Source organism: Pleurodeles waltl, chromosome 7, assembly GCF_031143425.1.
Source record: "Pleurodeles waltl isolate 20211129_DDA chromosome 7, aPleWal1.hap1.20221129, whole genome shotgun sequence".
Classification (NCBI taxonomy): domain Eukaryota; kingdom Metazoa; phylum Chordata; class Amphibia; order Caudata; family Salamandridae; genus Pleurodeles; species Pleurodeles waltl.
Window position 1 is genome coordinate 1,239,158,921 of NC_090446.1, and position 14,858 is coordinate 1,239,173,778.

The window sequence follows — 14,858 nt, forward strand, 5'->3', positions numbered from 1 at the left end:
CCTGTGCAGCCGCAGAACAGCCTTTATGGAATACGTTTTATTGTATATGTCACACCGAATGAGTCAATTTTCCTTTGATCAATAGCAAGTGTTTATATTCCTCACCATACAAGGAAAATATTGTAGCTTGGGGATCCAGCATAGGGGCTGAACACGTTTGCCATTTAGCGGATTCCTTTCGCCCAGGCACAATATCCCACCACTGCTCAGAGCAGCACCCCTCCGGTCTAATAACACCACCGACTGCCGCACGGGAGAGCAGTTGGGCAACCACAAATGCGCTGGTGGTGGACGAGGGAGGCCTTTGAGCTGCACACACTCTGAATCCAACAGCATCCTTAACAGAGCCTGAAAATGCAAACTATTTTATAGATGCATTTTATATTCTGCGCTGAGCAAAAAGCACAGTCAGCAGAGGGAGAATAGGTTAAACTGTTAAACAGGAGAGTTTTAGGTAATGGCAAACAGGTAATCGTGACTGCAAGGTCTGCACCCTTTGCAGCTGCCCCAGTGACCAACAGTAATGTTTCAGAGACATTATGTCCCTCAGTAAGACTTCAACGGTCTTTTCAACAGACCACCGAAGTTGCGGGTACCAGAAGACCGCCAGTGTGGCCGTTCGAACACAGCCATTTTACGACTTCATTTGGATTTCCGCACATTTACGGGCAGAAATCCAACACTGTCGGCCTGGCCGCCAGCGGAAGAGAGGCGTTTTCTACCGCCTCTCTGCCACGCCAACAGGACTCCGCCCGCTGTATTACATTATCTAATGCGGCACAGCAGTTTCCTGAATTGTGGTGCGGCGCTGGCGGTGAAAAACGCTGAGACCCATCCCCTCCCGGATGACCACCTCACCGAGACAGGTAGGTGGACCATCCGAAAGAGGGGGTGGGGGTAGAAGAGGGGAGGTGTTGTGTGGTGTGTGTGTGTATGTGTAGCGGTATGGATGTGCATGAGTGCGTGGGTGAATGTATGTGTGCGCGGATGGTGTGCATGTCTGAATGGAAGAGGAGGAGAGGTGGTGTTGGAGTGCAAGTGAGTAGGTCTGTGTATTGGGATACATGTGAGTAGGGGTGTTTGCGTGGGTGTGGGTGTGCATGCGAGCGACTGGGGGTGTATGTCAGGGAGTGTGCTGGTGAGTGGGGTTGTATGCCAGGGAGTGTGTTAGAGAGTGGGGGTGGGTGTATGTGTGCGAGCGAAAGGGGGTGTCTGGATGTATGCATGTGGTTGGGGGGGTGTGTCTGTAAGTGTGTGGATAGGTGGGGGGATGTTTGAAGGTGTTTGGACATGTGGGAGTATGTGTGCCGGTGACAGGAATGGGGATTCCTGTCACCAGGTGGGTTACTGCCAGGGTTTTCGTGGCGGGGTGACTGCTGCGGAAACCCTGGCGGTTTGCCGAGTCGTAATACCGCTGGCGGTCTAACGGCTGCCAGTGCACCAGAGGTGCTCATCTCCAGCCCAGCGGGCCGACCGCCCTGGCGGTACTGAGAACATTGTGATGTTTTGGCTTTGGAGAAACCGCCAGACTCGTTAAGCGGTGGTCTATGTTCTCAGGGCTTCCTAATCCAAATTAAAAAAATTATAGCGCTACGGACAAAGAAGGCCCCAACATTTTGAAACAGCACAGTGCTTGGTGTGATGTCGTTGGGAGGACCAGTGACAAAGATCGTGCTAAGGTTTTTCAGAAGCAACTTGTGCAACTAAGTTTAACATTATCTGCATGTGCCCAAGTAGCTTTTATTATCTAAACTGTAGGCTGCAGATATTTGCAAAATAAAGTTTAGGCATGATTAGGCACACCAAGCAGCACTCATATAGGTGCAGTGGTCTGCAGTGAAATGCATATTAGATGATTTGCTGGGCCTTTGGCAGGTAGGGTTGGTCAGAGAAACGTTTCTCCAATTTGCCATACGAAGTTTGTATATCGATAAGGTTTAGTTCATACTCAAAATATGCCTTTCCTGCCTACCCTTTGTCCTGAATGCGCACACAGTTAAAGACCTACCTATGGCCTCTTGTCTAAAGATATTTTAGCAATTGTTTTCATTGTACTGGTGCATTTCCTTTGAAGAGGTCCTTACCTACCCAGCTATACCTTGCCCACTCCCTGCATTCTGGTGGCATGCAGATGACAGATAACTTGGAGGCGAACCGTCAAGAAGATATATATCACCTACTGCTTAAAGTGGCACCAGAACGGTGAGGAGCCTAGGCACCATAGTGATGCAGAATTTATGAATTGCAGTCCCTGCACCTTAAATCAGCCCTCTGTCAATATTGCAAACTGTGCCCATAGATGTGAAATAAAAACAGATAACTGAAAGAAAGATTTGCTTTTAGATGGGCACCTCGAGGGAGCCCACTTAAAGAGGTTGTGAACACGATGGCTCCTCTTATTTAGTTAGAAGAGTGAGCTAGTGGTTAGAGCTGCCACTATAGGAACCAAGGTTCAAATCCCTGCCTCACCACTTGACATCGGGTGATTCTGAACAAATCACTTTATCTCTCCTTGCCTAAAAGTGTGACATGTATGTGTGTATTCACTATTTGATGAACATCCTTTTCTCTCCTGTCACTCTATGTAATGATTATGCTCTGTTACTGTATAGTTAGGTTCATGCTCCATATAAGCGCCTATTTTATGCTTCGTACAGCATAAAGTATGCCCAAGTGCAGCAATTAGAAAGAACAATTCAGGAAACCATATAAAGTTCACAGAGAAACTATTATACATGGGGAGGCAGTGAACAATGACCTATGTGTGGGGTGATGGTTCGGAGCAGGTCTAAAATGACAGAAATGTTATTTCGGCTCTGGTAAAAGAGCTGATTTGGTTAAGTACATGTTGTAATCCTCCAGTGTGTATGTGAAATCTTGCGCAAATCTAGCTCTACAAAGGAGCGTTCTCCACAATGGGGTGTTTACTGTCAATGAGCTGAAGAATTGGGAGGTAAGAGGGTACAGCATCATGGTCGTGGTTATACAGAGGAGAACAGAGGTTTCTATGTTGAGAACTATAGGGAGAAGCAGGTCCCCTAGGGAAACAGCAGGGCTGGTGTTGGGATAGAAGGTCAGACACCCCTGCAGTGAGGAACTGGTGCTTTTCAGATTCAAAACCTTTATAGAGAAATACAAGAATAGAGGTGTTGATGGCAATCTAAGAGGTGTGACTTGCTTTCCATCTACCTCTATTCACTTCGGGTCTCGCCCAGTTCACTGAATGGCCTCCCGGTGGTAGGCCTGGATTGTGTTGCTAAGGGAAGCAGTAGAATTCCTTCTTTGTAGAAAGTCTGTTTGGATATCAAAGGATGGGTTAAATATTTTGCAGCTTCATGGATTTTGTTAAGACTAACTCTGCCGAAGGCAACTCACCCACAACAGAACATGTATCTGTTATTCAGCATACAGATTGTTCCATGGGGTGAGCACGCGCTTTACTAATTCAAAATGGGTTATTTCACCAATGAGAAAAAGAGAGTGTAGACCACTGGTGAAAGCTAGAGATCAGGTCAATTTGGAGTACAAAAAATAAAGAAGAGCTTCCCTTCTATTTACACAGGAGAAATGTAACTCAAAAAGAGCAAAGACAAATTCTGGCTTCCATCGTAAGATCAGGGAAAAGAGCCTGTGTTGTTCCAGCAAAGATGTTACCTGACTGGATTTCTCTACCACAATTCCCCAGATACAAATCTTTTTAACTTTCATTCCTGTCTTGATTAAGTAATCTGTGCGCAATGTGGTGAACACTAGCTTGGCATTAGCCTGCTGGACACAGCGAAGTTTTGCAAAAGCTACAGATGGAGAAATGACCAGAGGAATTTCCCAAGACACCTGGTAACCTTGCACTGAGCATCAGTCATCAATGGAGTCCTTCGGAAGACGACAGCGATTTGACTTTGGTTTCCCCCTTCACAGTGAAGACCCGAACACCCGACACTACGGAATACTTGTCAGGTGAAGCTTTGGGATGTGTATGGATAGTGAAACGTATGCTTCAACACAGAGGCTTTTCCACCTGAAGCACTGCTCATCTAGCCTAAACCGCCATCTGATCAGACCAAGGACACTTACATGTCAGATGCCAAACTAGGTACAAACTGAACAGGTATCAAACGTCCCACTGACATGTCTGACGGTCTGAAGTAACCCCAGTGAAAAATGCTGCACTATAATAAACATTAAACATAAATACGTTTAGTGCAAAGATTTAACTTATATTTATCCACTACTGATCTATTCTATTATTTGCCTTTATTAATGAATACATTACACTTAATGCTTATGAACTTTGGTTGGACCTTACGTTCTTCAGGATTTAAATATGTAGGAATTGAATTGGTTTATGGACACTGGCTTGTCTCTAGATGATTACACTGGCGAAACTGCTGAGGAAAATGTACAACACCATATACAATGTGTTTGCTATTTGCCCTTTTACCCTATCAGAAGGACTCCTTACACATTTACACTTTACTGGCATTTGCATAGTGCACAGTTAGCCATTAGCATGGCATTGCAGCATTTTCGGCAGCCCAAGAAAGTCTTAAAAGCGTTCAGAGACTTGATTTCAGGCAGGATTCACCCTGTGAAGCTGCGCGTCCAGCTCTGAGAGTCAATATACTGTTCATTAGGTGAATATGCCAACTACAGTGAGCTGAGGGTGAAGGTTCTTGGTTTTTGAAGGGCTGGACATTGGCTCAGGCATCCAGGAACATATGGAGAATGATTGTATTTAAAGTTGCAAGGTTTGTGGTCTATTCCTCATTTCCACAAATGACACCATAAAATGGTGTCACATTTCTGATTTTGTGTCAACTACGTACAAATTATACTTTTTTGCAGAGCAATACTTAGATTGGCAAAAGTCGCAGTGCAGGCTGCTGCCTCCTGCACAGTGAAAGGCAGACCGGCTGCTTTAAACCACTGCTGCATCTCACACTAATGTGCTGCCCCAGCGCAGGTATGGGTTTGCAGCTGCCCCAGGGTAGAGCATTGATTGTAGTAGGGTATGCCGTCTCTGTTTGCCCTCAGCACATCTGTTTAAAGGTGCGCTATGGCACAAACCATAACATTTCATCCACTGCATAATATGGACCCTGATGATTATTAAATCAGGCATGGATGAAAGTAACTTAGCATTTTGTGTTCTTTGAGAGACTTTTCTTCTCCCTCCACTTTGTTCATTCAGATGATTGCTCAGAGTTGAACAACTGAAAGACTTGACAAAGTGCTGCCAGGAACAGCTGAAAAATTAGTCTCCACTCAGTAAAACAAAGCAGACTCGCTTTTCTCATTACACATCGAAGCAGTGACGATTTGTATCACCAATGAGATCCACACTGGAAATGATAAAGGAGCCATACGCTCGACTAGCATTCAATAACATACTTTAGATACTGGCAGAAGCTCATTTTGTTATATTGGCAGCTTCTTTTCAAAGAAAAGAGCTGCAAATTAAAGGCATCTCAACCCCCTTTGGCAGATGGTATAAAACATGTTTCATTGAAGATTACAAGGCGCAGAAAATCGCCCAACAAAGCACGATGAGCTATTTCCAAAGATTACATTTGCATAATTGTTAAATACATATCTGTGTATCCAATAATGAAAGATGAACACAAACCATATCTGTGCACACTGCATGTTCACTATGGAGAGAGAGTTATATTTGCATCTCAAAAAGAGGAAAATTATGTGCTGGTAGAAAGCAGAGGATCTCCTCGTGATATCGCAAAAATATTGAGTCCGTAAATCAGAATGGAGAATCCAAACCTCGAGCAGGAGCTGGAGATTGGACAGGGGCCCATTTTGTACATGAGGTGTTCAGCAATCGATTCAAGTTATATTGTGAGAAGGAAGGGAGCTGACTAAAGGCAGGCTGTCTTTTTGAATTGAGTTGTTGTGAACTCCAAAAAATACTAAAACAAATGGTTCTTAGGAAGGGGGGTGTGAGAAGTGTCAAGAAGACATCAGGAGAATTTTGAAGTAACTGTAAACATTTAGGAAAGGAGATGAGGGAAACAAAAAATGCTTTGTAAACGACGGTAGAGGGGAAAATATGTAATTTGGCGGACAAGGAAGAAAACAAGAACTTAAAAAAGGAAAGGGAGAAAGCCAAATACGTGGCATTTAGGAGACGAGGTAAGGGTGGCGAATCCAATGGATCATAAGGAATAAACAACCCAAACAGCATGTAAAAAGTCACTTTGGTGTTCTTTAACCTTACAAAGGCACTCAGCCTCCATGCACGGAAAGATCTGAGAATTAGAAGAGTTACGTCATCACATTTTTTACAGTTTACAGCAAGTAAATCAAATTGTATAGCAATAAAACTAACCACAATGAATTGGGGAGTCATGCTTTCCACACTTCAGGCACAAAAAATTGTTTTGGAAAAAATATTACAGGCTTTTCTGCCGAATACTCACCAACCGATTTGCAAGAGAGATGGTGCGTTCAGTTGCTTCAGCCTCTTGCTGACACTTAAGTTTATCGGCTGTGGCCTTCTCAAATTTAGCAGTTAGCTTTGCCAGGTTTTCATTCAAGAACTGTTTTAAGAAAAAAGCAAAAATATTTAATGCACCCTGAATCAATACATACAGCTGTAACAGGCTGGATCCCAACAGGAGGCTGTACCTCCGAATGTTCTAGAACAGGGGTCTCCAAGCTTTTGTATAGTAAGAGCTACTCGCACTCAGTGAAAGTCACCCGGAGCTACTATTATTTTTAGAGTCTTAATACTTACCACATCAGAGAAGATTACATGAGTGTCCACCATATAAATATTATCAGCAGTGTTCACATCAGTGTATGAGGCACGTTTTCTAGTGGTAATGTAAAAAATGCCTTATCAGTGTTGAATGCGTCTTCACTGGGTAATGCATAACAACCATAGTTGCAATGCCTCTGGCACTGAGTTATAGGTAATACATCTCCCCAATCACCAGTTCATAAGTTCTGAAAATACACACATTTTCATCTCAAATACACACTTCAATTTTGGTATACATACATTTATTCAGCCAAGCAAAAGCTTCTAATTTGTTAGGCCGGACTGTACACAGGAGAGCTACCAACAGCTCAAGAGATATTTGTTGGACAAGCCTGTTCTAGAGATTTAAAGGGTAATTTAAAAACCCACTACCCCGATGCTAGGGAGTGAATTCGAACTATGCGACTTGTTCAACCACAAAGGGAAGGCCGTTTAATTTGAAAGGAACATAACACGCCTTGCAGCGTATGTCTTGGCAGGAGTTGCATATTATAGTGACATTACATACCCTACTGACAAAGGAAAGTGAAATAGAGTGGCCATTTCCTACCAGCAGAGTTCAGGCTGTACCATCAACCATGAAGTCTGTTTCTAGTTGAAAAGTAGAAAGAGTGATTAATTGAACGAATAGTGTAGGCTGAAGAGTACAGCCACTGGCATCTTTCAATGCAGACAGATCTCTGGTCCTCCAGAGTTCACAATGCTAGAAGGCCCCACACCCCGGTCTGTGAGAAGAAGCTATTTCTGCTTCAGAAAACCTATGAAGGAACTAATCCGGCTGTTGCTCTGGTGAATTCCAGCACCACAAAGACAGTGAAAGGATGAAACTGCCATGGAAAGGGTACCATGCCTTGGATTTGTGTGTGAATTATGTAAAAGTGATCTAAAATATGCAGATTCTCCCTTCCTCATTTCAGTACTTAAGAAAGTGAGTAATAGATATGCTTCCTTGTATAAGCACCCACTTTTAAGCGTGTTTTTCTAGTTCATATTCTCTTCATTTTTTACCTGCCCACTGCAGTGACTATAAAAGGTACCTGTCCCCAGCTTAATTGCTGTTTTTTTCCTAGTCTTACAAACTAATTGCCGACTAAGGACTGGAAGGCAGTATCGCAAATACATGGACAAGGAAGGGAGAATCAGAGTTGTACAGATTATCACTATGTAATCCAGACATTATCTTCTCAACCCCTTCCATGTCCCATTCCTTACGTAAGGACATACCAAACCCACTTCATTGGGATCCTTGTTATCAGAAAAAGACAAACAAAATATTAGAGCAGTGGTTCCCAACCTGTGGTCTGGCGACTCCTGGGATTCCGCGAAGCCTCCTCGGAGGGTCAACGACTGCTTAGAAAATGTAATCGTTTTAACAGATTAGGCCCACAGCTTTCAGTAATGACTCAGTGGGAGAGGTCCCCGGATTGCAATAATGATTCTGTGGGGGTTCCTGTATTGATAATGTGGAGGTCCACTGAAGTCGAAACATTGGGAACCACTGTATTAGAGGTAATGTAATGCTTGCATTTCCAATGAAACATTAGCTCAGCAGAATATTTAAGGGGGGGGGGGGTGTTGCTGCCCCTCCGGTTGGCACAATGGTGTCAAATCCTGCATGACAGGCCTGTCTGAGGCACATGTATAACTTGTGAGCCCTCGAAAGTAATCAAACAGGCACAGATCACAATTCTTGTGTTTCCTCTGTCTGGTTACTGCAGGTCCCTGTTTTGTCTTAATAGACCTCTGCCTGATTTTCTGTTGTGGGTCTCAAACCTATTTCAAACTGAATTTTAATGTTAGATCTGGGAGGGCTCAAGACATTAGTACACTATTCTACACACCTCTAGGTCTTACAGCCCAAGTTTAGTGTGTCCGAAGACTTTGGGTATCTTCCAATTGCCCTGGCTTATTGCATTTTGGCCCTGTTTGCAGTAAGGAGAACAGGAAACAGTAAAATGTAGGTAGACCAGGGCCTGGTAACATTTACTTCATGGGTCAGAGAGCAACAAGGAGTGTCTTAGGGTGTCCCAGACCAATAGACTGGTGAACTCTACAAACCTCACTCAGCCGTTCCCAGATAACTGCTAGGCTTGAGGAAGGATACCGGGTGGAGTGAACCTGCTGCACTTGGCATCTGTGACTTGTGAGAAAGACTTGAGGAGAATTGATCCCCTTCCACTTCAAATCCAAAGACTGAAAGAGCTTCAACGATCACAAGGTTTGTCCTCCTGGTTGGCTCCAGGAACATAAAACATCAAGAGGACATTGCTGTGGAGAATCCACATGGACCCGAGGCAACTGAACAGGGACTGGACATTGCTGTTGCCTCTGTCTGACACACTGAAAGTCTCTAAGCTCCTCCCCCATAGGTACTGGAGGTTTTAGAAGTGTACTGTTTTGGTTGTTCAGGAACCAAAAGAAACTTTTGAAAACCTTTTCCTCCAGAGCGTCAGTGGGTCCTGACAAACAATATCTGATCTAGAGTTCCACAGCAATAGATTGGAATTCATTGTTGCCCTGCATGGAGATCTCCACAAGCGAGAAATCTCAAATGCTCCAGAGTACCAGTTGGACTTGCATGCTTCAGGTTTCCAGCCTTTGGTACAGGGGGGCAACTACATTTTCTGTGGCATCAAAGATTTCCCTTCTCAAAAGTGACAAAGTTCCATTCTGTGTGAGGACTTGAAAGAAATGTCAACATTTTTCTTCAAATAAACAGCAATGTCACTTTCTGAATTGGAACTTAAAAAATGTTTCAAAGTCTTTGACTTCCAGGCTTTCACCAGGACAATTCACTTAGTGTAGCTGACCCAGGCTCCAATACTGTCAGCATGAAATTTAACTTTGCCTCCTGTCTACCTTGAGTATTGACTTACATTGGGTAGTTTATTTTTTAATTTTAATTCTTTAAAAATGCATTTCTCTGATTCCTCTTATCTTACAGTTGGGTGTGGTGTTTTATTGTTTTGTTTGTGACTTTTTCTACTGTTTATACACTGATTTACTCATTTTTCCTACTGTTTATGCATTCATTTAGACATTGTTGTTGAATTACGCATAACTGCTTAGTGTCATGCTACCAGGAATTAAGCAACTTTTTTTTGTTTTGTTTTTTTGTTTTTATGCCATCTAACAGGCATCAGCCTTGTCCCTTGATTTGGACACTTGTCCACCCTAAATAATAATCCATACTTCTACTTTAGAGCATTGCATAGTATGGCCTGAAGAGTCATTTGTATTTTATATCTCTTTTTGCATCCTGAACTACAAACTATAATTTGCCAATGTTGTCATTTTACTTTATTCTCATCATAGAATGCCTCAACTTGACTTGAATGCAAATGGACAGGACTAAAATATGTGGGCAACATTGTCCATGATTAAAGGTTCATCACATGGGTATTTGTTCACAGTGCTTAATGATTAGGAAGTAGTTTACTAACTTTCACAGAAAAATGTAAAAAGTCAAAAACTATCATTTTAGTAATTAAAATATGTTTAACATGTAGGGAAGGACTCTATAGAGCACTTTTGTTTTGTGATCTAATTATATACTTAAGAGGAACTGTGATCTGTAACGTGAACATAGTCTAGCTTCATATGTTCTGCATTATTCCACAATCCAGTAATTGGGCCTGGAAATATTCTTGAAAAATGTTTTATATTTGTGCAACGGTGTGTCATCAGTATGTCTCATGATGGCATCAAGAGTAAGGCCATGAGTAATGCCTCAGCATGTCTTAGTGTGTGACCATCATCTTCAGGTTGGGTTCTCAATTGTAATTGTTCTTATTTCTGTTGTGATTTCTGTCCGCAAATATTGTTTACCCCCCTCCATTTTTCACTGAAACGTTTCAACAGACAATATTATGGATGGACACATTTTGTCCACCAGTCTTCAGCAGATGCAGAAACTGGGAGCAAAAAGTGGCGTTCTTCGTAACTTCCCATTCTGTTGAATGCTCCACCTACACCTCTCATTAGTAGGTCTCTGTAATCCGGGTTACAGTTCATGCTAAAAATGGTTAGCATTGTTTTAAGTGCCTCAATGTTACTCTATTGTTGACGCTTCTCTGATTTTGGTGTTCTTTAAGATGTTTAGCAGTCTGATTCGTGTTTGTACATTGTGCCTTCGAGGAACTGGGGGGAGTGGGAGTCTAGGTGCGGATAGGTAGCATTATCTGAAAAAATATATATATGAGGTGCAAACTATTAACTCTTCGCTTAAGCCTTTCAAACAATATCCATTCTAATGACAGGGATCTTTAAATGGGAACACATAATTCATATTTAGGATTATCTGTGCTCTATCTTGTAGGCATTTATGCTAAAACAATAACGATTTCATGATCGATCTGGTTACCTTCTATTAGGCTCAATGACTCTATTTTTGATAGCATCGTGACTGCAATGGTACCGTTGCAGTGGTGCAAACCTCACAATGAACGTCTCTTTAGATAAACTGAAACATTTATGTCTCTTGAATTCTAAAGTAATAGTTAACTGATTTTTATGCATGTTCAGTATTGCTTCACAATCGCCAAAACGTTTAGCAATTCAGGATTAGGTAATCTCTTAAAGGATGTTTAGTGATCAATGGTGAACCCACCCATCACTGAGTAGCAAAGTCGGATTTGCACCATCATGCACTGATATCATCCTTTTCTGTTTATTATAGAACATTGAAAATCATGATTTATCATAAATGATCTATTTAAACAATGCATTAAAGAAAGAGGGTTATAAATATGCTTCAACAAGTACCAACACCCTCGATGGAATGCTGAGAGCTGGCCAGTCAATTGGAATGCTCCCCTTGCCGGCTAAAGCTACTGCACAGACCATCAAAGGGAGTGTTCTGTGGCTGTCAAATCCCTCCAGTGTGCTGATGTCCCTATTGGTCTGCTCCTCCACCAGCCACTTCCTTCCAGCCTACGGACAGCCCCTGCAGAATTCAGGGGGTGCCGCAGAAGAAGGAGCTTAACTGAAGCACGGGGAAAACAGCTGCTTCTTCTAAGAGCAGCTGCTGTTTGAGACACAGTTGTCAGGGCTCTTCCACTTGCGGTGCTGAGTGGTGAACGTAAGCCCAACCACCCATAGAAACGTGGAAAAACTTAAGCAAATGTAAATTTAATATATTTCTACATCTCTGTGGGAATTGTGCTTACGCTTCCCTTTAAGAAAGCAAGGGGGGAGCCTTGACAGCAATGTTTCTAGTGGCAGCTGCTGTTAAAAGTAGAAGCACCACAAGAGAATGAATTAGTTTAATTCCCAAGCTTCAGGGATTCTCATTGCCACATCTGTAACAGCAGCCAGTTCAACTTACAGCAATCTTGGCTTTGATGTGCGCTAGCTTCTCTTGTGCCGCGGCCAGCTCGGCATTTGCTTTGTTCAAAGCCATACGCTTGGGCTCCACCTCACAGAACACCTCGTAAAACTTGACAATGTTGATAACCCAGGAGCACAGGCCGGCGGCCGCGTACGACTTTGAGGTGATGAAGTCGGGGTTGAATTCTGGGTCGTTTAGGAACGGCTGGATGGCTTTGATGCAGTTTTCGTGGATGTTCTCCTTGTTGAAGCTGATTAAACTTTCCAGGAAGCCGTCCACTTTGCCCATGATGATTTTAGCCGCTTTCCAGCTACGGTCCTTGGGAACTTTCCCGCCTGGCGCAGTGAGCACCATCACGGCGGCGGCGACATTGGAGACGGCCGAGGGCGGCGCTCCAAATGACTTCAGCTCTGTCAGATTGCCCTGGAAAGAGGAAAATGAGGTTGTTAGACAAAAATGAATGTGTTTCCTTTGTACTAAGAAAGAAATGGAGCAGGCTCCTGAGTTATCAGTCTGAAAGACTAGCTTTGAAGCATGAAGGAGCCCTCTGAATTTTAAATATAATGACTTGAGCGCATTGCAATGGAACCCCCGGGAGCAGCCAGCGCCGCCCTTCCCTTGTTAGATTGGAATCAATTGAATCTCTGGAGCATTTCTAAGGCCGCAAAATGTGCAATTGCTTTGGGTGTATCCAATCTGGAATAAAAAAAAGGCAACACACAGAAGCCAGGTTTTATAAATGGGCTGCAGGTTATTAAAAAAAAAAACTGAACGTCTGAATTAAAAAAAAAAAAAAAGATTATAAATTACTTTTTCTTGAGAGCAGAGATAAAAGCGGATGCTTTCACAAAGAGGTATTATCTCAAAATGAACTTCTCTATGAGTTTCTTGCCTGATTTGTTTTTGGTATCATACAAGCAGGCTGGCATTTTTCTCCACAGACACTGCAGCAGGTATAATGAGGAATAATCAAAGATTCCTTCATATGGTTCTCTCGAATGATGAACGGTACATGCTGACTGCATTGTAGCCATCGACTCACATAATGAAAACTATGTAGCTAAATAACTGATATGTTTAAGCTCTCCCTTACATCTACACAGAGGGACTGTGCGCCCCTCTAGGTCTGCAGTGTTCCAGATCTCGAAGCATCCATGTAAACAAACATGGGCTTCCTTAAACAATCCCTAAATTAATAAGCAGGTTTCTTTTATACCCAAGAAAGCCCAGAGTAGTGTTCACTACACTCCTTTCTAATACTCAGGAACCTGTGAATTTTCTCAATGCCCAGATCATTCCATAGGCCACGGCCAGGCTTTTAACAGATCCCTAGTTCCCAATGTATCACAAAATGCCTTTGGAGCCTGTTTTTTTAAATTGTTTTAGATAAAGACATTCAACATATTTCGATATTCCCAATATTTCTCCAGCCCTGTAGTTTACAGCATAAAAAGTGCTTTTATTGCCCTGCTTCTGTGCGACAGTGAGCGAGAAGGTACGCGTGAATGTGTGGGAGAGGCGAAGGTGACATGAGGATGAGGACAGGGAATGAGGAGGCCAGACGAAGAGGCGAGGGAAAGGGGAAGTAGAGAGACTGAAAAATTCAGGAAGTGTGAGGTAGAGTAGGCTCAGAGGGAAAGAATGAAAATGAGAATCTCTGTTGAAGAGTGTGGGCCGGAGGGAAAGGAGCACACGAGTGGGAAGTCACACAGAGATCAAAGAGTTAAGAGAGTGAGGGAAGTAACTGATCTATATGTTCCCTTGAGGACAGAAGTAGTGGATTGTGAATGGAATGCAAGCCATCCAGCCACAGTGACTCCCTGAGTGACAGACTACTCATATGCGATGTGGACAATGTCATAGAAAGAAGAGACGTGTTTGGGTTCTCTCAGGCAAGGTTGACCTGGAGATGACTACCTTCTAAGACGTGGATCATGCTCCAAAGATAGGAAACAGCAAACATGTTGGTTATTTGAAAAGTTATTTCGAACTGTGACTAAGGGTTGTTTCTCTAGTATAAATTGAAGGGGGTATGTAGGAGCTCTGGTTATGACAAAGCTGTGGTTAAAAATCACTGCAAAGCTTCCCTCACATATGCCACAGTGGGCCAGGTTTATTCACTAGTCGAAACTGAAACACATCTTTGTACCCTGTTGAGTGTGTTGAGTGCATCCTGTGCTGCTTCAAGTGCTGGTTCAGCCTTTGCTAAATCTTCTTCGCAGTCTTTCTGCTTCCGTCCCACCTCCTCTGCAATAACAGCAACCTTCTGTTCCTCCTCATCCGCTATAGCCTTCTCCTTGCTGACTTTCTCGGTTTCCACTCCTACTACTTGAATCAGTTTGTCTGCATCTTCATTCTTCTGCTTCAGCTCCACCTCTTGTGCTGCCAACTTGGCTTTAAGGTCGTCCACCTACATCACAATCAAGCAAAGGGTTAGCAAATCAGAAGCGTGTTGATTGGAAGCACTGAAAAGAAAATGTCTAAAGTAATGCAATGGAACTTAAAGAAGGAAACCTAAAGAACAAAAACTAAAGCTTCTGGTTTGGCTTTCATTCTGTTTTCTTTCCTATCATATATAAGTGTTAATTTTTATTTTCTGCCAAACTGTTCATTCTAGGCCTGGGCGAAAGATGCATTCAACTGGCATATTCTTGCATAATTTGGGTAATTTTCATGTTACTCTTGTTACGCAAAATTCCCACGATTATGCTGTTAAGTCATGACACATAATTACACACCATTCATTGCAAAAAT

At 42.8% G+C, this 14,858-nt stretch overlaps 1 protein-coding gene across 1 annotated transcript in view; it reads right to left on the reverse strand.

Annotated features, from left to right (window-relative positions):
* The window catches only part of DNAH9 (dynein axonemal heavy chain 9), a 975,671-nt gene that overhangs the window by 409,024 nt on the left and 551,789 nt on the right, over positions 1 to 14,858 (reverse strand). The window contains exons 49-51 of the mRNA XM_069200368.1: positions 14,254 to 14,514; positions 12,102 to 12,527; positions 6,432 to 6,551 (exon numbers count right to left, since the gene is read on the reverse strand). Coding sequence (XP_069056469.1) covers positions 6,432 to 6,551; positions 12,102 to 12,527; positions 14,254 to 14,514 — 807 coding nt within the window. The remainder of the gene's footprint in view (positions 1 to 6,431; positions 6,552 to 12,101; positions 12,528 to 14,253; positions 14,515 to 14,858) is intronic.